The sequence below is a fragment of the Caenorhabditis remanei genome, chromosome III (genome assembly GCF_010183535.1).
Source record: "Caenorhabditis remanei strain PX506 chromosome III, whole genome shotgun sequence".
NCBI lineage: Eukaryota > Metazoa > Nematoda > Chromadorea > Rhabditida > Rhabditidae > Caenorhabditis > Caenorhabditis remanei.
Window position 1 is genome coordinate 14,907,611 of NC_071330.1, and position 24,612 is coordinate 14,932,222.

At 37.9% G+C, this 24,612-nt stretch overlaps 5 protein-coding genes across 5 annotated transcripts; 4 read left to right on the forward strand and 1 right to left on the reverse strand.

Moving 5' to 3' along the window:
• Nucleotides 1-1,963: 1,963 nt before the first annotated feature.
• GCK72_011440 (uncharacterized protein) lies at nt 1,964-3,132 on the forward strand (the record flags this gene model as incomplete). The annotated part of the gene is made up of 2 exons (XM_003091282.2): nt 1,964-2,157; nt 2,202-3,132. The coding sequence occupies 2 exons, from the start codon at nt 1,964-1,966 to the stop codon at nt 3,130-3,132; spliced, it is 1,125 nt and encodes a 374-aa protein (XP_003091330.2).
• Nucleotides 3,133-3,986: 854 nt separating this feature from the next.
• On the forward strand, nt 3,987-5,730 carry GCK72_011441 (uncharacterized protein; the record flags this gene model as incomplete). The annotated part of the gene is made up of 5 exons (XM_003091281.2): nt 3,987-4,096; nt 4,147-4,271; nt 4,487-4,649; nt 4,754-5,097; nt 5,147-5,730. 5 exons carry the CDS (start codon nt 3,987-3,989, stop codon nt 5,728-5,730), a joined length of 1,326 nt encoding a protein of 441 aa, XP_003091329.2.
• A 1,370-nt stretch (nt 5,731-7,100) lies between these two features.
• On the forward strand, nt 7,101-8,892 carry GCK72_011442 (uncharacterized protein; the record flags this gene model as incomplete). The annotated part of the gene is made up of 5 exons (XM_003091278.2): nt 7,101-7,210; nt 7,259-7,383; nt 7,683-7,845; nt 7,913-8,256; nt 8,306-8,892. 5 exons carry the CDS (start codon nt 7,101-7,103, stop codon nt 8,890-8,892), a joined length of 1,329 nt encoding a protein of 442 aa, XP_003091326.2.
• Nucleotides 8,893-12,782: 3,890 nt separating this feature from the next.
• On the forward strand, nt 12,783-21,444 carry GCK72_011443 (uncharacterized protein; the record flags this gene model as incomplete). The annotated part of the gene is made up of 10 exons (XM_053728449.1): nt 12,783-12,862; nt 12,911-13,005; nt 13,077-13,250; nt 14,006-14,137; nt 15,447-15,720; nt 16,176-16,307; nt 17,006-17,280; nt 18,542-18,873; nt 20,108-20,269; nt 21,376-21,444. The coding sequence occupies 10 exons, from the start codon at nt 12,783-12,785 to the stop codon at nt 21,442-21,444; spliced, it is 1,725 nt and encodes a 574-aa protein (XP_053588026.1).
• A 758-nt stretch (nt 21,445-22,202) lies between these two features.
• On the reverse strand, nt 22,203-24,099 carry GCK72_011444 (uncharacterized protein; the record flags this gene model as incomplete). The annotated part of the gene is made up of 6 exons (XM_003091728.2): nt 22,203-22,276; nt 22,327-22,405; nt 22,925-23,023; nt 23,074-23,163; nt 23,207-23,274; nt 23,943-24,099. 6 exons carry the CDS (start codon nt 24,097-24,099, stop codon nt 22,203-22,205), a joined length of 567 nt encoding a protein of 188 aa, XP_003091776.2.
• Nucleotides 24,100-24,612: the final 513 nt, after the last annotated feature.

The window sequence follows — 24,612 nt, forward strand, 5'->3', positions numbered from 1 at the left end:
TACTCCTTGAAATTGATTGGTTTTCGTTATATAACTTTGTTATAAAGGCGTCTTCTGAGAAGTTGTCATGACTGTTGCTACCCAATGACTCTTAAGTGGTCAATTTCAGAAGACTTATCCCTCTACTATCCCAAATTTAATTGAATTTTATTGTACGTCACAATTCTTGAATGTTTTAATTTCATCTTGTTTTCGTTGTTCCTTGTCAGTTGTTTTTTACAGTAATAAATCTGTCACATCGTTTTGTAAAACTTGTTAAAACCAAAGTCTCATTTTGCAGATTCCGATATCTTTAAATTTCCGATACTTCTTTCCAAAAATTTTCACATTTTCAAGTTGAATTTTTCAATTCTATCGGTCCTTTACAAAAGCTGAAGGAGGCTGAACCTCCACCCATTTTCGAGGGAAGCGCACCGGCTCCAACTAGGGAAGGATCCTATGTTCAACAATTATTTTCCCAAAACCCCTCGGATTACTGTAGTTTTCTTCGCGAGACCTTGAATGCGTCCAAAGTCAACAAGGAGTATTCCCGTGAGAAACTGTCTCAATCGATATTGTCCCCCCTCTGCCATCTGTCTTCTCTTCTCAGTTTGCCTATTTACACAGAGGATATTCATTCATTCCTCCCATACAATGTCAGATTCCAATTCTTCGGAGGTTTTCGAAGAATCCCTCAGTTCCAAAGTATTCGATAACCCCCATCTACTAAAAAACATTGTCAACAATCTAACCTGGAATTGTGAGAGTAATTTAAGCACCCGATTAATCAATAAATCATTCAATTACCAATTTCTTCGAATAATTAGAAGAAATCATCGGAAAATGAAAATTGAGTTTATCGGATTAGCGGAGAGATGTGAGGAAACTGCAAAGGATTGGATTTATATCAACTATCGGAAAATAAAGAAATCAATAATTAACGGATATTTCAAGTGAGTCTCTAATTACTCTTTTGTAGTTTGTATCTAACAAGGGAAGTACCCGACGGACCGAGTTGAACTTTTTCTATAAACTTGACCAAAGGTAATTTCGCCCATTAGGATTCCAAATCTGCAATAAAAATGTGCAAAATGTTTCCGTAGACCGAGTTATGAGCCATCAAACTTTTCCTGTGGTTAAGCAATTTACAACGAGTCACACGATCTGCCGAAGTGTCTGCCACAACCTATCCCCACGTTTCACAACCATCGGTGGCGCAGGGGTTATGGGCGTTTTTAGTAGTCGGTAGGCTATGGGTACGCTCCCCATGCTTTTCCGAATTTCCGAATTGTGGCAGACACTTCTGCAGATCGTGTGACTCGTTGTAAATTGCTTAACCATAGGAAAAATTTGATGGCTCATAACTCGGTCTACGGAAACATTTTGCACATTTTTATTGCAGATTTGGAATCCTCATGGTCGAAATTACCTTTGGTCAAGTTTATAGGAAAAGTTAAACTCGGTCCGTCGGGTACTTCCCTTGTAAATGATTTCCAGTTTTCTCAACATTGTGGTCGGTGTGAAAGTGGAAGAAATCATAACAAAGAACTTATGGGAACCTGAAGAGATGTTTGCTCGAAACCTCCATGACATTATTTACTCGAATTTGATCGGCGGGAATCGTAAGTTTACAGGGGCACTAAATGGGCTAATTTTTGAACATGGACTGAAAAAGTAAGATGTTTCTTCGTCTGGGAACACCGATATGAAATTGGCCGACGGAGCAGTTTTGCCTGAGGTCAAACGCTAGGATCACTCCAATAGTTTGATGGAAGATAGGCCTAACTGAAATATACCAAAACAGCGTAACTGCCCTGCCTTCGGCGGTTCATCCAGCTCGTCTCTCCTCATTTACGTGGCCACCACTTTTCAAATGTGCCCGCATGGCCGAGTGGTCTATGAATGAGAAAAACAATATAAGAATAAGATTGGAAAAAAAAGACTACAAAATGAAAAGAAAAACATAATGCCAACGCTGCAAACCATGCGCTGCAAACCAATTCGATACATTACAGGTGAAAGTGTCCGCAAACTGATCGGACTAGAAGAAGTATGTGAAGGATGTGGGAATTGTGCGAATATGGCAAAACGATGTGTGGAGTATGGACCATTGAGATTTCAAGTACTGAAAGGAATCAAGAAGCCAATTCATTACAGAAAACTGCATATTTCTGATAAGTGAGTGTAAACTTTCATAAATGGGTTAGTAGATGATAATTCAGATTACTCGCAATTGTCGCCAATCACTGTACACTGAATTCGACTACAAAGGAGGAGTGTTTCAAGAAGTTGAATAACATCATAAGACGCTCTATTTCATGTGACACACTCGTTCTGTGGATATGTGAAACAAGAGCATACTACATCAATGGAGTTCGGAGAAATGCTCACTTCCCAATGCCACGAGAGGTATTGAATGTTATGATCAAGAAATGGAAGGCGAAAACAATTCGAATGAATATGATTTCATGCACAAGTGAGAAGATTTGCCGTGAGAACTGGATAGATAGAGGATATTTCACGAAGATCAAGTTGGATGATCCATACTGGAAAACGGGTCAATCTGGTGACTCGAAACTCCAACATGTATCCGTCAAAGTGTCTGATTCATACGATTGTGCTGGTGGCCTTATGTACAGTAACCGGAAAACAGTTTACGAAAAGAGTTTCGAGAACTATATTGCAAATCTACGAAGACTATTTCAAATGAACAAATTATCGATTGACTTCGGTCACTGGAAACATAAATACAGTGGTAGTTTGGAAGAATTCATGAAGAATATATTGAGAGTGATTCAATTGGAAAAACAACGGAAACTCGAAGTGAATATTCAGTTTTTCACCGAGATTTGCAGTTTTAAAGTGGGAAATTCTGAAGAATTGACTGAAATTCCATCAGAATACTCGTTGCTCAGTGATCGAGTGGAATGTATCCGAATGTTTGTCCCATTTGAAATTGTCGAAAGTGGTCCAGAGAGATTGAATATGATTAAATGGGTTGGGAGACGATTTCAGGTCAAGGATATGGATAATCATTTCACACTCAACTTGAATATTTATGTGAAGGAAACAGAGTTGAGGAAGTTGGATAACGGATTGATGCAGACACATCCGAATAGTTTGATTGGAGTGTTCTTGCAACTGGCAACATAATATTCCCTGAAATTGATTGGTTTTCTTTATAACTTTGTTGTAAAGGTGTCTCCTGAGGAGTTGCACAAATCTAATTGCATTTTTATTATACGTCACAATTTTCAATGTTTTAATCTCATCTTGTTTTTTGTTGTTTTATTACAGTAATAAATCTGTCACATCGTTTTGTAACCCTTGTTGGAAAACTCCCTTCCCCAGATTTCCTCTACTTCATAGAACCAGTGTATCACATGAAATAGAGGTGGTATGATGTCATTCAAACGTGCTCACAAATTATACATGATGAAGTGAGTATCGAATCCACCTGGAATCTCTGAGATCTCCGCATCCTCTTCCTCATCCACTTTGTTCAGTTCTCCGAACTCTCAGTCACTTCGTTTCTGCTGAAAATTAGAAAAACTGGCTTCATACCATGATCCTTTGTCCCATATTTTCATATCAGCTGTTTATGTGAAGAACATTGAAACAATGTTCACCAGGTGTTTTCCCAAAACCCCTCGGAATACTGTAGTTTTTTCCGCGAGACCTTGAATGCGTCCAAAGTCAACAAACAGAATTCCCGTGAGAAACTGTCTCGATCGATATTGTCCCCTCTCTCTGCCATCTGTCTTCTCTTCTCAGTTTGCCCATTTACACAGAGGATATTCATTCATTCCTCCCATACAATGTCAGATTCCAATTCTTCGGAGGTTTTCGATGAATCCCTCAGCTCCAAAGTATTCGATAACCCCCATCTACTCGAAATCATTGTCAGCAATCTAACCTGGAATTGTGAGAGTAATTTAAGCACCCGATTAATCAATAAATCATTCAATTCTGAATTTCTTCGAATAATTAGAAGAAACCATCGGAAAATGAAAATTGAGTTTATCGGAAAACCGGAGAGAAGTGTGGAAACTGCAAAGGATTGGATTTACATCAACTATCGAAAAATAAAAAAATCAATAATTCCCGGATATTTCAAGTGAGTTTCTGATTACTCTTTTGTAATTTGTTGTTGAAAGTGATTTCCAGTTTTCTCAACAAAGTAGTCGGTGTGAAAGTAGAAGAAATCATTACAAAAGACTTATGGCTATCTGAAGAGATGTACGCTCAAAACCTCCATAACATTATTTACTCGGATTTAATTGGCAGAAATCGTAAGTCACAGGGCCAGGTGTCATACAATATTTAAAGCCCGTGTAGTACTTTTGGACAAATGTTTTGCACTTTTGCACCAAGAACGTTTCAAAGTGTACTGAAAACTAAGTTCTCCAGTTGCTACCGTAATCCTGATCTAATTGACCTGGGAACCTTCAGCGTCGCTAAACAAGCATTTAAAGCACCATTAGAGAGTCACTCTAATAAATTACAGGTGAAAGTGTCCGCAGATTGATTGGACTGGAAGATGTGTGTCTAGGATGTGTGGATTGTATGGATATGGCGAAACGATGTGTGGAGTATGGACCATTGAGATTTCAAGTACTGAAAGGAATCAAGAAGCCAATTCATTACAGAAAACTGCATATTTCTGATAAGTGGGTTGATTTCCACATTTTGCTTCCTTCAATCGGTTTAATTCTCCGCTCAAGGGCTACCCTGTGATATGAATGAATATATCAGATGTCTGTTTTTATTTCAGGCTGATTGAAAGTGTTGCCGACTACTGTACAATGAAATCGAAAACAAAAACGAAGTGTCTCAAGAAGTTAAATAACATCATACGACGCTCTATTTCATGTGACACATTGGTTCTGTGGATAAGTGAAACAAGAAAATTCTTTATCAATGGGGTTCGAATAAGAGCTCATTTCCCTATGCCACGAGAAGTTTTGGATGTCATGATTAGGAAATGGAATGTCAACTCTGTGAAGCTGAATATGACATGTAGGCATAGCGGGATTAAATGTAGTGAGATATGGATAGAAGGAGGATATTTTACAAAGATCAAGGTGAATGATCCATTCTGGAAAACAGATAAATCCAGTGAGTTCTTGAAACACTTTGCTGCTCAACTCATTCTTTCATATTTCAGATCTCAAAATCCACCATATTTCCGTCAGAGTATTAGATTCATACGATTGTGCTCGTGGCCTAATGCAGCGTAACCCCGAAACGGAGGAAGAGAAGATTTATGAGAACTACATTGCAAATCTCCGAAGACTATTCCAAATGGACAAAATATCGATTGATTTCGGTCACTGGAGACATAAATACAGTGCTAGTTTGGAAGAATTCATGAAGAATATATTGAGAGTGATTCAATTGGAGAAACAACGGAAACTCGAAGTGAATATTCAATTTTTCACCGAGATTTGCAGTTTTAAAGTGGGAAATTCTGAAGAATTGGCTGAAATTCCATCGGAATACTCGTTGCTCAGTGATCGAGTGGAATGTATCCGAATGTTTGTCCCATTTGAAATTGTCGAAAGTGGTCCAGAGAGATTGAATCAGATTAAATGGGTTGGGAGACGATTTCAGGTCAAGGATATGGATAATCATTTCACACTCAACTTGAATATTTATGTGAAGGAAACAGAGTTGAGGGAGTTGGATAACGGATTGATGCAGACACATCCGAATAGTTTGATTGGAGTGTTCTTGCAACTGGCAACATAATATTCCCTGAAATTGTTCGGTTTTCTTCATAACTTTGTTGTAAATGCGTCTCCTGAGAAGTTGTCTTGACTGTTGCTACCCAATGACTCTTAAGTGGTCAATTACAGAAGACTAACCCCTTTACTATCACACATTTAATTGAATTTTTATTGTACGTCACAATTCTCAATGTTTTAATTGCATCTTGTTGTTGCTTGTCATTTGTTTTGCTTACAGTAATAAGTCTGTCACATCGTTTTGTAACACTGGTTAAAACCAAAAACTCATATTGTAGATTCCGATATTTTTAAATTTCCTATACTTCTTTCGACTGTCATTCATGTTGAAAAAATTCCCAAAAAAATATTGAAAATTTTCACATTTTCAAGTTGAATTTTTCAATTCTATCGATCCTTTACAAAAGCTGGAGGATGCTGAACCTCCACCCACTTTCGAGGGAAGCGCACCGGCTCTAACTAGGGAAGGATCCTGGGACAAGATGGAGTTACGGGTCGAGACCTATATGGTTGGAAAGGAAATCGATTGGGATTTCCAAAACATGTTTCTAATATTGCAAAACGCCTCCAGGAAACAAGAAAATTGAGCTAAAAGTTCAGATCTGATCTCGATTGTAAACCATATAAATAGTTCGAATAGGGGGTGAGAGGGAACTACTTTCGTCTCTGTTCAGATGATTAACGTTTTTTCAACGGGTTGGTCGAGTGGGTAAGAGGTTGGTTTAAGCTTTGCGAGTTTGGTAGAAGGAGTGAGCATTCACTGGATATGGATGAGAATAGGAGGCTCTCGGAGACGCCAACTACCATCCAAGCTGATCGCCAACTGCACTCATCTGGCATTACTCTCTAATAAAGATGTATACTGGTACAACGTGTTCTCTCTCTCTCTCTAGCATACCCAGACATACACACGGTTGCAACTGTTTAGGGATCGAGGTGGTTGTCGTACTCTAAAAATCCGGTCGGGCTAATCTCTTCGTCCCAGAAAATGTGTTCAACAATTATTTTCCCAGAAGTTCGGATTACTGTAGTTTTCTTCGCGAGACCTTGAATGCGTCCAAAGTCAACAAGCAGTATTCCCATGAGAAACTGTCTCAATCGATATTGTCCCCTCTCTCTGCCATCTGTCTTCTCTTCTCAGTTTGCCCATTTACACAGAGGATATTCATTCATTCCTCCCATACAATGTCAGATTCCAATTCTTCGGAGGTTTTCCATGAATCCCTCAGTTCCAAAGTATTCGATAACCCCCATCTACTCGAAATCATTGTCATCAATCTAACATGGAATTGTGAGAGTAATTTAAGTACCCGATTAATCAATAAATCATTCAATTACCAATTTCTTCGAATAATTAGAAGAAATCATCGGAAAATGAAAATTGAGTTTATCGGATTAGCGGAGAGATGTGAGAAAACCGCAAAGGATTGGATTTATATCAACTATCGGAAAATAAAGAAATCAATAATTCCCGGATATTTCAAGTGAGTCTCTAGTTACTCTTCCGTAATTTATATCACTATGATTTCCAGTTTTCTCAACAAAGTGGTCGGTGTGAAAGTAGAAGAAATCATAACAAAGGACTTATGGGAACCTGAAAAGATGTTCGCTCGAAACCTCCATAACATTATTTACTCAAATTTGATCGGCGGGAATCGTAAGTTCACAGGGACACTAAATGGGCTAAATTTTTTATTATCGACTGAAAAAGCGAGTATTTTCTTTGTCTCAAAACGCCGATATTAAATTGGCCGACTAGGACAGCCCTGCCTGCGGTCAAACGCTAGGATCATTCCAATACTTTGATGGAAAATAGGCTCAACCAAATAAAATCAGCTGCACATAAAGAGTTTTCATGAAAACGACAAGCAAAACTTTTGAAAAAAAACATTGAACTCGAACCGGAGTCCAGCGTACCGAACACGTCAGTCAAAGAGTCAGTCTAATACATTACAGGAGGAAGTGTCCGCAGATTTATTGGACTGGAAGAAGTATGTGAAGGATGTGTGGATTGTCTGGATATGGCAAGACGATGTGAGGAGTATGGACCATTGAGGTTTCGAGTGTTCAAAGAAGTAAAGAACTCAATTCATTATAGAAAACTGCATATTTCAGATGAGTGAGTTGATTTATACATTTTACTACCATCAGTCGTTATAATTCTTTGATGACTACCATTATTTCAGACTAATTGAAAGTGTTGCCGACTACTGTACACTGAAATCGACAACAAAAGAAGAGTGTTTCAAGCAATTAGATGACGTCATACGACACTCTATTTCATGTGACACATTGGTTCTGTGGATAAGTGAAACAAGAGAATGCTACATTAATGGGGTTCTGATAGCTGCGCATTTCCCAATGCCACGAGAAGTATTGGATGTTATGATAAGGAAATGGAATGTCAAATCTGTGAAGATGAACATGATTAGTAGGCATAGGGGGGTTGAATGTAGTGAAAAGTGGGTAGATGCTGGATATTTTACGAGAGTCAAGGTGAATGATCCATACTGGAAAACGGGTCAATCCGGTGAGTTCTTGAAATACTCTGCTGCTTACCTCGTTCTTCTATATTTCAGATCTCAAAATCCACCATATTTCCGTCAGAGTTTTAGATTCATACGATTGTGCTCGTGGCCTAATGCAAACTAACCCGGAAACGGAGGAAGAGAAGATTTATGAGAACTACATTGCAAATCTCCGAAGACTATTTCAAATGGACAAAATATCGATTGATTTCGGTCACTGGAGACATAAATACAGTGCTAGTTTGGAAGAATTCATGAAGAATATATTGAGAGTGATTCAACTGGAGAAACAACGGAAACTCGAAGTGACTATTCAGTTTTTCACCGAGATTTGCAGTTTTAAAGTGGGAAATTCTGAAGAATTGGCTGAAATTCCATCAGAATACTCGTTGCTCAGTGATCGAGTAGAATGTATCCGAATGTCTGTCCCATTTGAAATTGTCGAAAGTGGTCCAGAGAGATTGAATATGATTAAATGGGTTGGGAGACGATTTCAGGTCAAGGATATGGATAATCATTTCACACTCAACTTGAATATTTATGTGAAGGAAACAGAGTTGAGGGAGTTGGATAACGGATTGATGCAGACACATCCGAATAGTTTGATTGGAGTGTTTTTGCAACATAATATCCCCTGAAATTGATGGGTTTTTTTCATAACTTTGTTGTAAAGGCGTTTCCTGAGGCGTTGCACGAATTTAATTGAATTTTTATTGTACGTCACAATTTTCAATGTTTTAATTTCATCTTGTTGTTGCTTGTCATTTTTTTTGTTTTGTAACACTTGAAAATCACTGAAGGCTCACAAAACCCTGAAGACCTCCCTCATAAAAGGCCATCGTTCAGCGTTTTCAACACCACAACAATAGAAATTCTGCAGTTTCTTATGGAAAATGAGACATTGCTCATATTAAAATCAGGTTTTTGAGCTGAAAAACGCCGAAAAATCTTCCCCCTCTTCTCCACCTCCTAATTCTTCTCCATCTTCCCTTTTTTCTCATCCAATTCAAGTGTTTCGTCCTTGATGATGGTCTCCCCCCTCCTCCTGCCGTCTCCGTCCCCCCAATTCATCCCATAAATGGATGTGTGAAACAAGAAAAAAAAAAGAAAAAAATAGTGTGGAGGACTCACCCCAAGGACATTCACGTCGGCGGCGCGCCAGTCAATCCGCAAATCCTCAAACCTTTCAAGATGTCAGTTCTTCTAAGGACTCCAAGTTGTCTTTGTTGGCACGATGCCAAGTCAGTACGACACTCCGAAATTCCGCATTCCTCCGTCCTTAAGACACCGGATGAAAACGCCTGGCGTGCCTTCGCCGTGTCCCCCGAAAAGGCGCTAACCAGCTGGTGTGTAATCGAGTCATCACAAACCAACTGGTCACTCTCTTCCATTGTTTGCTCCTCTTTCTCCTCTATTCTTCCCCCCTTTTTTCGTTTCGTTTCGTTTTCACACTACATTTTTATTGCCTTCTTCTTCCTCTTTTTGCAAACATGCGATGCTTCCGCATAAGTTTGGACTGATTCAGTGGATTTTCGGCTACTTTTTGAGATTTTAGAGTTGAAAATTCGGATTTTTCGGTCTGAAATTGGTCTAGAACTCGTTTTAGATAGGGAAAATGGGATTTTCGGGGGTTTTTTGGTGAGAAATTGAGTTTTAAGACGTTTTAAGGTTGAAAAATTGAGTTTTCCATGGACTTTTGTGGAAAATCTGTCTGAAACTAGTTTAGAATGATTTGAAGTATGTCTGAAACATGGATTTTCAAGATTTTATAGTTTTTTTGTCAAAAATTGGATATTTTGGCTAGAAAACTTTATAAAACAAGATTCTCATGTAGATTTTCAGAAAGCAGACGTCATGAGGATTCTGAATCCATCTGGAATTTTCGAGAAATGTGAGAATACGCTGGTCAAAAGGGGTAAAATTTTGATTTTGTGAGATTTTCCTAGTTTTAGACCAAAAAAATGAGTTTTTCGAGGATTTTTCGGCCAGACAATGAATTTTCGAAGAATTTTAGACCGGAATTTTGAATTTCACATCGATTTTTTGTGGAAAAATGAATTTCTGACCAAGAAATCCCCAAAAATTCCCCATTTCCAGACAAAAATTTCAATTTTAGTAATTTTCAACGGATTTTTTTTCTTTATTTTGTAACTTTCTGCCATAATTTCCCATATCTATCGAAATCAGGTATAAAAATGACAATTCGCTGGCCTAGAATCCGTCAACTCGGCCATCACACTGACCAACCGATTACAGTGACAAACTTCACTGACCATCTTACACTGACCAAATAATTACACTGACCAAAATTCCGGTATTCTTAAAATCGGGCATAAAAATGAAAATTTGCTGGCCTAGAATCCGACAACTCGGCCATCATGTTATAGAACCATGACGGTACTGGTCACAGTTGACTTCATTTCAATCCCGATTTCAAGAGTATAGAAGGAGTATAGACGCAGAGAAACGATACACTCTAACTGTCTGCGCGCTCTCCCTCTCTCTTCAGCTTGTAGCTACCGTATCTCTTCGAGGTGAATAGCTATGAAAAAGGTGTCAACTTGTAAAATGTAGAGATTTTTACGGGCTACATTTTTGTAGTTTGTAGTTTTTTGATTACTGTAGAAGCTGATGAGATACGGTAGGTCAAAGATAAGCGGAAGGCGGTCACATTGTAGTAATTGTGGTCAGTGTAGTTTGTCACTGTAATCGGTTGGTCAGTGTGATGGCCGAGTTGACGGATTCTAGGCCACCGATTTCTTTTTTATCCGATTTTGATAACATACCGTCCGTCATGCCTTCTCTATTCAAGTAAATAAAAATTATTATTCACAAATTGTTTCTTCTTGTTCTCTCCGTTTTTGTGGCCGCCGTCTGCTGTTATCTAAAAAGTCAACAGACCCCCCACACACCCCTTTTGTTAAGAAACTCTTCTTGTAAACATTTATGAATGGAAAACGCATTGATTTTTTTGAAATTCGGAGAAAAAAACACATTTTCCGACGCAAAAAACATGATTTTTGTTCATTTTTCATAATAAAATCGAGAAAAAATGGTTTTTTTAATGCAAAAACGATTTCCCTATCATTTCCTTCCCCAATGAATCACCCCTACACCCATTCATCCATTTCATTTTATTCTCTCCCCCATTCATTCTATTTCGGTGGTCATAAAATGGCTATAAAACGAGAGAATAGCCGAGAAATGATGGGAAAATTCGAGTTCGCTGCCTATTTTTACTCTGGAAACCGAAAAATCCAGAAAAAAATCAGTTTTTTCTCAAAATTTGAATTTCCCGCCAAAAATCATGCGGCGCGGTCGCGTCGCGGCTCCCAGATCTTTAAATTTCAAATTTGTCAAGTTTTTCTTCTGGATTTCTACTTAATTAGCCGGAAACAGTGTGAAAACTAAGAATTTTGAAAATCAAGCCGCGACGAGACCGCGCCGCATCGCTCGGAACAAATTTTTTGCGGGAAATTCAAAATTTTAGGTAGATTTTTCGATTTTCAACATTTTTTTGCCAGTTTTTAATCAATTTCAGCCAAAAAACGCAGTTTCTGTTGAAAAAATTTTGTTTTTACTCAAAAATTTGAATATCACGCTGAAAATCGAGCGGCGCGGGTCGCGTCGCGGCTCCCAGTTTTCTAAATTCGAAATTTTCAAAATATTCTTTTGGATTTCTACTTAATTAACCGAAGAAAGTATGAAAACTCTAAATTTTGAACATCGAGCCGCGACGCGACCGCGCCGCATCGCTTTTTGGCGGGAAAATCAAATTTTTCGCTTCGATTTCGAAAATTTTGAGGCTTTTCCGCTGTTTTTCGATAAATTACGAAATAGAACAATTCGCGCACAACATTTGAATAGAGGCAACCCATGATTATAGAGGAAAAAAGATTTCGAAATTTTTCGAAAAAAAATTTTTTTCCAATTTTTTAATTAAAAGCTAAAATATAAATTTGTAACACTTTTTCTTGATTTTTACTTTAATAAAATATATTTTCCCGTCGATTTTATCAATTTTTCAATAAAAAAAACCAATTTTAAAACTCAATTTTCCCTCTTTTCCTCCCCATCCAGTGTCCATTATCTCTGAGAATCATCTTTTCTCTTTTTCCCTTTTCTTCCTCTATTTCTCGTAGAAAAATAAAACAAAAAACTTTTTATTTCAACGAAAAAAAGAAGAGAGAAAAAAGATGAGCGATGTCTTCTCTCTCCCCTAATTCCCAATGGATTTCCGTCAATTTTCCATGAATTTCGACGGGTTCTGGTGTTATTCTGCTTGTTTTTTACGATTTTTCAATGAAAATCAAGTTGAAAACTCGAAAAAATGGTGGAAAACCATCCAAAAAACGGTTTTGCGATGTGTCACACGTTTGTTGGCACGTTGCCAACTCAGTACGACACTCCGAAATTCCGCATGGGCAGTTGGCGGGAAACGTTGTTTTTTGAATTTTCCACGCATTTTCAGAGGGTTTTCAGCGTTTTTTTGAAGTTTTTAAGTGAAAATATTGATTTTTCAGGTAAAATGACGACTATAAAAGGTGATTTGGTGGTCCTTACACCGCTAAAACAGCATGCCGAGCATAATATTGTGAAAATCCATCGGTAAGCCTAGTTTTTCTCCAAATAAAGCGATTTTTTTGATTTTTTCAGCGAGGAAACAGCGAAATCGGATAAAGTTTTATTGATTGGAGGTGGACAGCACGCCGGACTAATTGTGAATCGATTCGATGAGAAAATTGGCTATGGTACGTTATTTTCGACCAAAAATCTTCAATTTTTCACTATTTTTTGGCTAATTTTCGTCCAGATTTTGCAGAATCCAACGCCGACGTCTCCTTATCATTCAGTGTCCATTTAACCGATAAAGAACAGAAACAAGTGCAAGAAAAGCGATCTTTGTACTTCAAGCTTCGCAAAAATGTCGATTTGGATGTGGGACGTAGTGTTGTGCACAAATTCTTCAGGAATTTGTTGAGTAATCTTCCTGCTGGTAGGATTTTTGAATTCAGCGCGAAATTTTGAGTTAAAAAGCATTTTTTTGAGTGAAAACTGGATTTTTCTGAATTTTTTCCCGAACAAGTGGATTTTCAGTCGGAAAAATTTGGAAAAAGTCGATTTTTGACTCAAAAAATCAGGAAAATGCGAAGATTTTGTTATTTTAGTTGAATAAATCAAGAAAAATGACTGAAAATTTGGTATTTTATAGTTTTTTCTGCAAAAAGTGGATTTTTCCCCGAAAAATTCAGAAAAATTCGATTTTTGACTCAAAAAGCGGTAAAATGCGAAGATTTTGCTATTTTGGTTGGAAAAAATCAGGAAAAATGACTAAAATTCAGGTTTTTAACCACTTTTTCGTTGATTTTTCATCGTAAAAACCCATTTTTCTAATTGAATAATCGTCAAAAAACGCTAGAAATATGATTTTCCCGCTAAAATTGAGGTTTTCTGTCTGAAAATCTTATTTTTACGCTGAAAATTCGAAAATTTTGAGTCGAAAATCAATTTTTTTTGGATAATTAGGTTTTCTAGCTGAAAAAGTCCAAAAATGTAGATTTTTGTTTTTAAACCAGCGGAAAATCCATATTTTTCGATCCCTGAACTCGATTTTTTGTTAATAACTGTCATTTGCAGACCTAAAAGCGCTAAAAAACCTATTTTTCTCTGAAAAAACCCATTTTCGAACTGAAAAATGCTTAAAAACCGATTTTTCCATCAAAATTCTTCGAATTTCACTTAATTTTTCAGATTATGCGTCATTTATGAAGCGTGCAATGACACTTCTCCACAAGGAGTACACGGAGATTGCCGAAGTGATTATCGATTACAAAATTGTCGACGAAGACGAGCAAGTCGCCATTCCGGATGCCACTCAATATGGTATAGAAATTTCAGATTTTGTGCAGGAAAAAACCACAAAAAACGGTTGAAAATCGATTTTTTTTGAAGTTTTTACCTCCAAAAATTGCGAAAAATGACTAATTTTTTATATTTTCATGTCAAAAATCATGAAAAATGACGTTTTTTGAGCCAAAAACCTCAAAAATCTAGTTTCCTACCGTAACCCAGCTAGTTTCGCTGCGAGACCCCGAGTTCTGGGTCTCGCCGCGATGGCTACAGTAACCCGTGGGTCTCGAAGCGAAAATCCTAAAAATCGTGAAAAAATCACAGATTTTTACTATTTTTGAGGCAAAAATTATGGAATTTGGACATTTTTTCGCCAAAAAATCACAAAATTGTAAATTTTACATTCAGGAATCTGTAAACTGCGAAAAGGTAGGCTTAAAACTCGTGGTTTTTCCCTAACATTTCCATCTATGTGTCTGTTTATCCAGATGTCGTCTTAACCTAGTTTTTACCCGATTTTCACCCAGAAAAACGAAGAAAACTCACAATTTTTCCCCAGAAATACTGATTAGATGTGGCAAACGCGCTCTACTGATAATCTGATGCATTTTCTGCGATTTTTTACTCAAAAATCACTGAAATTGTACGAGATTATCAGTAGAGCGCGTTTAGTCACGCGTCGGCGAAAGCTATGCTCAAAATTTCAATTTTTTTGATTCTAAGCGGTGTTTTTATGTGGCAAACGCGCTCCACTGATAATCTGATGCATTTTCTGCGATTTTTTACTCAAAAATCACTGAAATTGTACGAGATTATCAGTAGAGCGCGTTTAGTCACGCGTCGGCGAAAGCTATGCTCAAAATTTCAATTTTTTGGCTCCAAATAATGTTTTCATGTGGCAAACACGCTCCACTGATAATCTGATGCAATTTCTGCGATTTTTGGCTCAAAAATCACTGAAATTGTACCAGATTATCAGTAGAGCGTGTTTAGTCACGCGTCGGCGAAAGCTATGCTCAAAATTTCAATTTTTTTGATTCTAAGCGGTGTTTTTATGTGGCAAACGCGCTCCACTGATAATCTGATGCATTTTCTGCGATTTTTGAATAAAAAATCACTGAAATGGTACTAAATTGTCAGTAGAGCGCGTTTAGTCACGCGTAGGCGGAAGCTATGCTCAAAATTTCAGTTTTCGGTCAATTTTTCCGGTTTTTTTCGTCTCCAAAATCACCATTTTTCCTAGAAATCCTCAAACTCATCAAATTTATCCATTTCTACCCAATTTTCCATCAAAAAACCTAATTTTTCACTCATTTTCTTCGTATTTGCAACTTTTTTCCAGATTCTGGCTCGGAACTCGAAGAAGTGACAATCGGACACGTCCAAGAAATTCTGGAGCACGCGTATCCCAACGGATTGCCCACTTCAACAATCTCCGAATGTTTGAGATGCTCAAATGAGGAAACTCTCGAATTTCTGGAAGAATTAAAGACGAATGGAATTGTTCGAGTGGTTGGAGACGAATGGATTCGTGTCGATACGAAAAAAGTCGATGAGAGTATTGAGGCTCATCGAAATGCGAATGCAGCTAGTGCCGCTTCGACGTCGGGCCAAGGGTGAGCTGGAAATTGCTGAAAATCCGCGAAAAAATGAAGTTTTTTCATCGAAAATTGCGAAACATCGAGCGAAAACGAGTCAAAACGAAGATTTTTCAGCTAAAATCACTAACAACTTGTTCATTTTGTGGCAAACGCGGTCCACTGACAATCTAGTGCTTTTTCCTCGATTTTTCACTCGAAAATCACTGAAATTGCACTAGATTATCAGTAGAGCGCGTTTAGTCACGCGTAGGCGGGAGCTATGCTCAAATTTCAGTTTTTCGGCTCCAAACGCTAGTTTTATGTGGCAAACGCGCTCCACTGATAATCTGATGCAATTTCTGCGTTTTTTTACTGAAAAATCACTGAAATTGTATCCTATTATCAGTAGAGCGCGTTTAGTCACGCGTAGGCGGAAGCTATGCACAAAATTTCATTTTTCGGGTTTTTTTAATTTCAAACTGTATTTTCAGTGACCAACCGACTGTCGCTATCATTTCGTGTCTATTCGTCGAGAAACAAGCCGTCGATGCACTCATTGAAGAGTCTTCCACTATTCACAAGTACAAATCTGGAGGAGAATCGAATGTCTATACACTTGGAAGGTTTGTAATGGGAAAATCGAGGTTTTCAGCGTTTTTACAGTGAAAAACAGCCCAAAATTCGAAATTTTCAGTGAAAATTGAACAACTTTGACTCAAAATTCGAATTTCCCGTCAAAAACCACCTCAAAATCACTTTTCCCGAGTTTTCTCACTCAATTTTGGAAGATCTGGGTTACTGTAGTTTTGATTGTGTGCAAACACGAAGACTGCATACACCGAACACCAGATTTTACGACTTTTTAATATTTTGAGCTGAAAAATAGGTTTCTGGGGTGAAAAATCGCTTAGAAACCGAATTTTTCACTGAAAATCACCAAAAATTTCAAATTTTTCGTCCAAAACCCGATTTTTGTCAATTTTATCGATTTCCTCATCAAAAATCACCCCTGATCTACTTTTTTTTGCGTTTTTTTCACTCAGTTTTCGAATTTTTGGGTTACTGTAGTTTCGATTGTGTGCAAACACCTAGTCTGCATACACCGAACACCTGATTCGACGCCATTTTCGAGTTTTAAGCTGAAAAATGGGTTTTTTCGGTCAAAAATGGCTCAAAAAACGGATTTTTAACGGAAATTTTCAAATTTTTGAGCTGAAAAATGGTTTTTTCGACTCTAAAAACCCTTAGAAACCGAATTTTTCACTGAAAACCCCTAAAAATCTCAATTTTTTCTCAAAAATTTTAAATTTCCCGCTTCCAGAATCGGTTCTCATCGCGTCGTCGCAACAAAACTGGCCTTGATTGGTGATTCTCGTGAAGCGATCACATCGGCCGGCTCAATTACGACACGTCTTCTCGGAAACTTCCAAAATATCGAGCACGTCTTCATTGTAGGCGTTGGAGGGGCGGTCCCTCACTTCACGGACGCTTCACTTCATGCAAGACTCGGGGACGTCATTGTGTCGGCATCGCGCCCACATCAATACGTTTATGCCCATGATTTATTGTTCGATCGGATTACTGAACAGATTACTGGTGAGAAAATGGGGGAAATTGGAGAAAAAATGGCTGAAAATGAGCTAAATTTGGCTGAAATTGGTTGAAAGCAGTTGAAATCGCCCGAAATTAGAAATTGCTGAAAAATGAGCTGAAATGAGCTAAAATCGGCTGAAAATGGAGGAAAAGTATCTGAAAATAATGATTTTTGACTGAAAGATGCTGAAAATCGGTTTAAATTGGCTGAAAATTATCTGAAATCGGCTGAAAATGAGCTCTAATTGGCTGAAAATAATGATTTTTGACTAAGAATTGGCTGAAAATTTGTTGGAAATGAGCAGAAATTGGCTAAAATTGACTGAAAATGAGATAAAATTGACAAAAAATGAGCTGAAATCGACTGGAATTTGTGATTTCTGACTGAAAATTGCTGAAAATCGGCTAAAATCGGCTGAAAATGGCTGAAAATTGGCCGAAAATGAACTGAAATCGTCTGAAAATAATGATTTTTACTGAAAAAATGATGAAATCCGCCCAGCATCGTGATTCTGGACATCCGGACATCCCAGAAAGACAGACAGACAATTTTTTGGTCAAAAACCTCTATTTTGGACATCCGGACACACAGACAGACTTATAGCAACCCGTTTAACACAAATTTTGACAAAAAATGCATTTTTTGCATTCAAAACCGCCGAAAAAACTGTCTGGAAATGTCTGAAAACGCAGAGAGACAATTTTGACCAAAAACTTCAGTTTTGGGCATCCGGACACTGAAAAATACTCGGAAAAGGCGGATTCTGAATGTAAAATCTCAATTTTCGTCGATTTTTGCAATTTTCGTGTCAAAAAAATGCCGAAAAGTGAGATTTTTACAGCTTTCTAAAGGTTTTAGAAGTAAAACACGCGCATTTTGTGGCAAATGCGCTCCACTGATAATCTGATGCATTTTCTGCGATTTTTGGCCCAAAAATCGCAAAATTGTACGAGATTATCAGTAGAGCGCGTTTAGTCACGCGTAGGCGGAAGCTATGCTCAAAATTTTGTCATTTTTTTTGGTTTTTTTGGGACCAAATGGCGTTTTATGTGGCAAATGCGCTCCACTGATAATCTGATGCATTTTCGGCGATTTTTAACCTAAAAATCACTGAAATTGCATCAGATTATCAGTAGAGCGCGTTTAGTCACGCGTAGGCGGAAGCTATGCTCAGAATTTTCATAGAAATTCGGTTTTTTGACCGAAATTTGAGGCTTCCGGACATCCGGACACACAGATTTTCACTAAAAAATGTGTTTTCAGGCTTCGCCATCAGAAATTGGGATTCCGAAGACAAAACGATCGAGAGAATCGTCGATACGGGCGGTCAAGAACTGGTTGACTCATGGAATTCGGCAACAGAAGAAGCGATTCGCCTTCTGACGTCATCAGCTGGAGACGTCGAATGGAAAGCGCCGCCCGAGTCGACAGACGTGTTGGCAATGGCCGTCTCGAAGGGAAATGTCGTCGTGATGCCACATCCGAATGAGAATCGACAAGGAGGCGCTGAAATTCATTTGGGAACTGTTGGAGCGATGTCTGCTATGAAAAAGTACGAGAATGCGATTGGTGGAGAGGAGGATACACTTGGACAGGTAGTTGATGACTGAAAAATGCGAAAAAACTAGAAAATTTGGCATTTTTCTGCTGAAAATCGGCTAAAATTGACTAATTTTGGCTGAAAATCGGCGGAAATTGCGATTTCGGACATCCGGACACACAAATAGACCTTTTAGATCAATTTTAGCTGAAAATGACTGAAAAATCGATCAAAAATGACTGAAATTTTCACATTTTGGCTGAAAATTGACTTAAATCGGTTGAAAATAACTGAAAATCAGCGAAAAAGCTTGAAAAATCTATCAAAAATTACTCAAATTGGAGCATTTTGGCTGAAAATCGCAGAAAATTGGTCAAGAAAGGCTGAAAATGAGATTTTGGACATCTGGACATCCGGACACACAGTTGGACGTTCTGAATCCATTTTAGCTGGAAATGGCTGAAACATTGATCAAAAATTATTCAAATTGGCGCAGATTGGTTGAAAATTGGCTTATAATGAGATTTAAGACATTCGGATACACAGATACTTGTTTTGTATCAGTTTCAGCTGAAAATCGACTGAAAATCGCTGAAAAATTTGTCAAAAATGACTAAAATTGGCTAAAATTGGTTAAAAATAGCTGAAAATTGGCTGAAAATGCGTTTTCGGACATCCGGACACATTGATAAACGTTTCGGAACATTTTTTGCTGAAAATCGACGGAAAATCTGCTTATAATGAGATTTAAGACATTCGGACACACAGATACTTCTTTTGTATCATTTTTGGGACTTAAAACTTCAAAAAATCCGTCAAAAATGACTGAAAATCGCCTAAAATTGATATTTTGGACACCCGGATATCCCGACTTAGATATAGACATATTACATGTATTTCAGTTAAAATTTCGATAAGAAAACTTCTAAAATCGGCTAATTTTGACTGAAAACTCTGAAACATTGGTCAAAAAAAGGCTGAAATTCGGTGAAAAACTGTATTTCCACTAGAAATGGCTTAAAATACCGGAAAATTGGTCTAAAAATTGGTGTTCATGTGGCAAATGTGCTCCACTGATAATTTGATGCATTTTCTGCGATTATTGACTCAAAAATCACTGAAATTGTATCAGATTATCAGTGGAGCGCGTTTAGTCACGCGTAGGCGGGAGCTATGCTCAAAATTTCAGTTTTAAGACATTTTCAACTGAAAATGTCGATAAATTGCCATTTTTTCACTAAAAATGTCGAAAATTCGCTATTTTTCTCCCTAAATTCCCCATTTTTCAGATCCGTGAATCGTTTGCCGAGTCGTTTGGAGTCCGATGCATGGACGCCGGTTTCGATTCGGTCGTCGGCGCCGTCGTCGGTTCGTGTGTCAGATCGTGGGCACTGATTCGTGGAATCTCCGATTATCATTATGGACAGAGTCGTGCTGGAAAGATTTGGCAGGTTCGTGGAGAGACATCCGGACTGATGGATACACAGACAGACAAAAATCTGGAAATCGGACATCCGGACAGTCGGAAAATCCGAAAAATAGGATGTTTTAGACATCCGGACGCTCTAGACACGCATTTTTAACCAAAAAATTTTAAAATTCTGGTATTGTTGGACATCCGGACACTCGGAAATCCATTTTTCGTGTATTTTGGAGAATTTGAGACTTTCCGGACATCTAGACACAATTTTTGTCTGAAAATCCAAAAATTCAGTCGAAGTCGGACATTCGGACTCTCTACACACACAGGCAGACATTTAGAGACAATTTTTGTCTGGAAATCTCATAATTGGACATCCGAACAGTCGGAAAATCGAAAATTGCATATTTTTGGACATCCGGACGCTCTAGACACACAGACAGACATTTTGAACCGAAAATTTTGGTATTTTTGGACATCTGGATACTCGGAGACCTCCAAAGTCTCAGATTTTTCGGTTTTTTGTAAATTTTGGACATCCGGACGCTTTAGACACACAGATAGACATTTAAAGGCAATTTTTGTCTGAAAATCTAAAAAAAATCGGACATCTGGACACACAGAAAATGGAAAAATGGGATGTTTTGAATTCCGGACATGATTTGGACACACAGACAGACATTTTTAACCGAAAAAATTGGAAAATTCTAGTATTTTTGGACATCTGGACGCTCGGAAATCTCAGAAATCCGAGTATTTCAAGTTTCTGGACATCCGGACACTCCTCCCAGGTACACAGACAGACATTTTGTGGCGAATGCGCTCCACTGATAATCTGATTCATTTTCTGCGATTTTTGACTCAAAAATCACAGAAATTGAACTAGATTATAAGTGGAGCGCGTTTAGTCACGCGTAGGCGGAAGCTATGCTCAAAATTTCAGTTTTTCCGGAGATACAGACAGACATCATTTAAAATCCAAAAAATCGGACATCCGGACACACAGACACACATTTTGAACCGAAAATTTTGGTATTTTCGGACATCCGGACGCTCGGAATTCTCAGAAATCCCAATATTTCTGGACATCCGGACACTCTTCCCAGACACACAGACAGACACATTTTTAATTTTCAGGCTCACGCAGCGGCCCGCGCCGCCGGAATGGTCCGTTGTATCATCGAGAAACTGCCGAAATCCGCTTGAATCCCCGAGACTCCGCTTACTTTTTTTCCTGAATTAAAAAAGCTTTATACTGTAGACCACGCCCCCTTTTTCTATGAGACTCCGCCCCTTTGATGATTTTTAGCCACGCCCCCTCCCACTTATTTGAGCTTCTGTTTCCTTTTTTATTCTTTGTCTTAAAATATACACATTCCTTACAAGCCACGCCACCTTTTGTCCCCTCTTATGAATTGTGCCGCCCGTTTTTTTTTATAATTGTCAAAGTGAGACCAATAACTTGTGCTTTTTGACTGAAAATGAATGATTTTTGGGGGTTTCAGAGGTTTTCACTATGATTTTCGTATTTTTCAGACGATTACGAAAATTTTGAGCCCCATATCGACTAGTTTTGGATAATTTTTGTTTCAGACAAACATGCACCAAGTGACATGGAGCATTTTTCAAAGTTGTCTGAAATTTGTCGAATTTGGGCTCAAAATGTTGGAAATTGTGATGTGATTCCAATTATATTAATTTCAGATAGAATGGGGCAAATCTTGATGAGTTACGGTAGTTTTAGTGATTTTCAGATTTTCGAAAATTTTCGAAAATCTGTAACTTTTTCATTTTCCAACCGTTTTTGTTGGTTTATGGCTTAAAATGTGGATCATTTTAACTAGAATCTGGGAAAAATACATACTTCATTGATTTTTCAGAATTCAGGGACAAATAGAGACGAAGAATATACATGGATTCAGTAAATTATTGATTTTTTCAGAAATGAGTAAAATTCCAGAATTTCAGACATAGTAGACCATCTCATCGCCGACAAACACATTAGACACCTCGAACTGCTTCTTGATCACGTTTTTGTCTAAAAATTTCATTTTTGAAAATTTTACCTTCATAAAAATCTGAAAATACCTGAAACAGCCTTATTCTTGCGTGGACGACGGCGTTTGTGGGTTTTCGAGGAGACGAGGAAGACGCAGATGAAATAAAGCTGAAAATTTGGATTCTGGAGGTGACGACGAGAATTTCGAGCCCCATATTTCCTAGTTTTGAAATTTTTGAAATTTTTGAGCCCGAAAAACCTGGCTCCGCGAGCTCTGTAGTGATTTTCAGAAGTTTTTATTAAGATTTCCAGATTCTCCAAATCATAACAAAAATTTTGAGCCTAATCTCGACTAGTTTTGGTCGAGATCAGTTTCAGCCAAAATATGCACCAAGTGACATGGTGCATTTTTCAAAAATTGCTGAAATTAGTCGAATTGAGGCTCAAAATTTAGGAAATTGTGAGCTGATTCCGGAAATGTTGTTTTTAGCTGGATTTGAGCAAAACTCGTTGAGTTACGGTAGTTTTAGTGAGTTTCAGATTTTCGAAAATTTTCGAAAATCTGTAACTTTTTCATTTTTCAACATTTTAGGCTGATTTTTGGCTTAAAATGATGGAAATTTTATGATCTACTTGTAAAAATTGAATCAGCTCCAAAATTTCTATTCTAAAGCCCCCAAAACCTACCGAGACTGGAATGTTGAAAAAGTGAATCACATCCAAAATGAACTTGACCACATCCAATGGGCGGAACACAATGTGAGATTGGATTCGTTTGATTACAAGCTGAAAATAACCGATGAGTGGAACATTTTCAGCTTTTTCAGAAAATTCACCTGAATAATATCGGAATTGACCACAAAAAGTGCGAAAATCGTGTTGATGAACATCCAAATGGTCCAGGAGATTGAGATTAATGAGATACGCTGAAATTTATTGATTTTTTGAAGTTACAGTACTCCAGCTTACTGTATCATAGGCATTGTGAAGAGCAATTGAGATAAGGACACCAAAGACGACGAATAGGCACTCGGTCACTGAAAAAAAGGAAAAATTAAAGGAGTTCAGAACTGTAAATGTGATTTTCAGACTCGGAAGATCGAGACGAAAATTTTGAGCCCCATATTGCCTATATTTGGTGTAAGTGCTCTTTTGGCTCTAAGGCTCATGGGCTCTCGGAGCAAGTTGGTGCTCGCGGAGCCCAAACCCAAATATGGGCAATATGGAGCTCAAAATTTTGCTAATCAGCTTGGGAATCTGAATTTTATGATGAAACTTTTAAAAAACTAAATAAAAAGTGAGTTCCGGCTCACGGAGCCAACTTCGAGCTCTGAAATCAAAATATTGAGTAAATGACGACTAGAGCTTAAGACTATCAGATTTTCAAGTTCATTTGCGAAATTTTGAGCCCCATATTGCCAATAATTGCTCATTTGGCTCCAAAACTCAGGAGCTCTCGGAGCAACTTGATGCTCGCGGAGCCGGAAAATTAAATTGACGGAATACAGGCAATATGGGGCTCAAAATTTTGCTAATGACCTCTGGAATCTCAATTTTGATATGAATACCAATAGAAACTTTGTTGGAACTCACGGAGCCACTCAAGCTCACTCAAAATGCTCCAAATTTCCATTTGAACCAAAACTAGTCGATATGTGGCTCAAAACTTTTCTCGTGAGCTCCCGAATCCGAATTTCACACACACCTTCCCATTGAACATCCATATCCTGAGTTTTCTGAGCGACCAGCTCGAAAGCGATACGAAGCATGTAGACGAAGGAGATGGTGAGCGAGTAGATCGAAAAGATGCGGTGATCTACTTGTGGAGAGGAAGCGGCGGACAGTTTTCGACGACGTGCCATGCTGAAAGTCTGAAAATGTGGGAGAAATGGGGGAAATTCGTAGAATTTGGAGTAAAAATGAGAAAAAATGAAATAGACAGGCCGGAAATGGGTTATAGAGTGAAATATTTTAGCTAAATCTAATTTTTACAAAAAATTCATAAAATTTCCTGACTTTTAAGCCCTAAAAGAGCAAAAACGGTTGACAGATGAAAAAGTTACAGATTTTCGAAAATTTTCGAAAATTTTCGAAAATCTGAAAATCCCTAAAACTACCGTAACTCGATGACTTTTGCTTCATTCTTGCTGAAATTTATGTTTTTGAGCTCAGCTCAAAATTTCCAAAATTTTGAGCCCAAATCCGACTAATTTCAGACAACTTTAAAAAATGCTCCATGTCACTTGGTGCATGTTTGAGCTGAAACAAAAATTCTCCAAAATAGGTCGAGATGGGGCTCAAAATTTTTGTAATGACTTCAAAAAAGCGAAAATCATAATAAAAACCTCTGAAAACCAGTCTAGAGCTCACGGAGC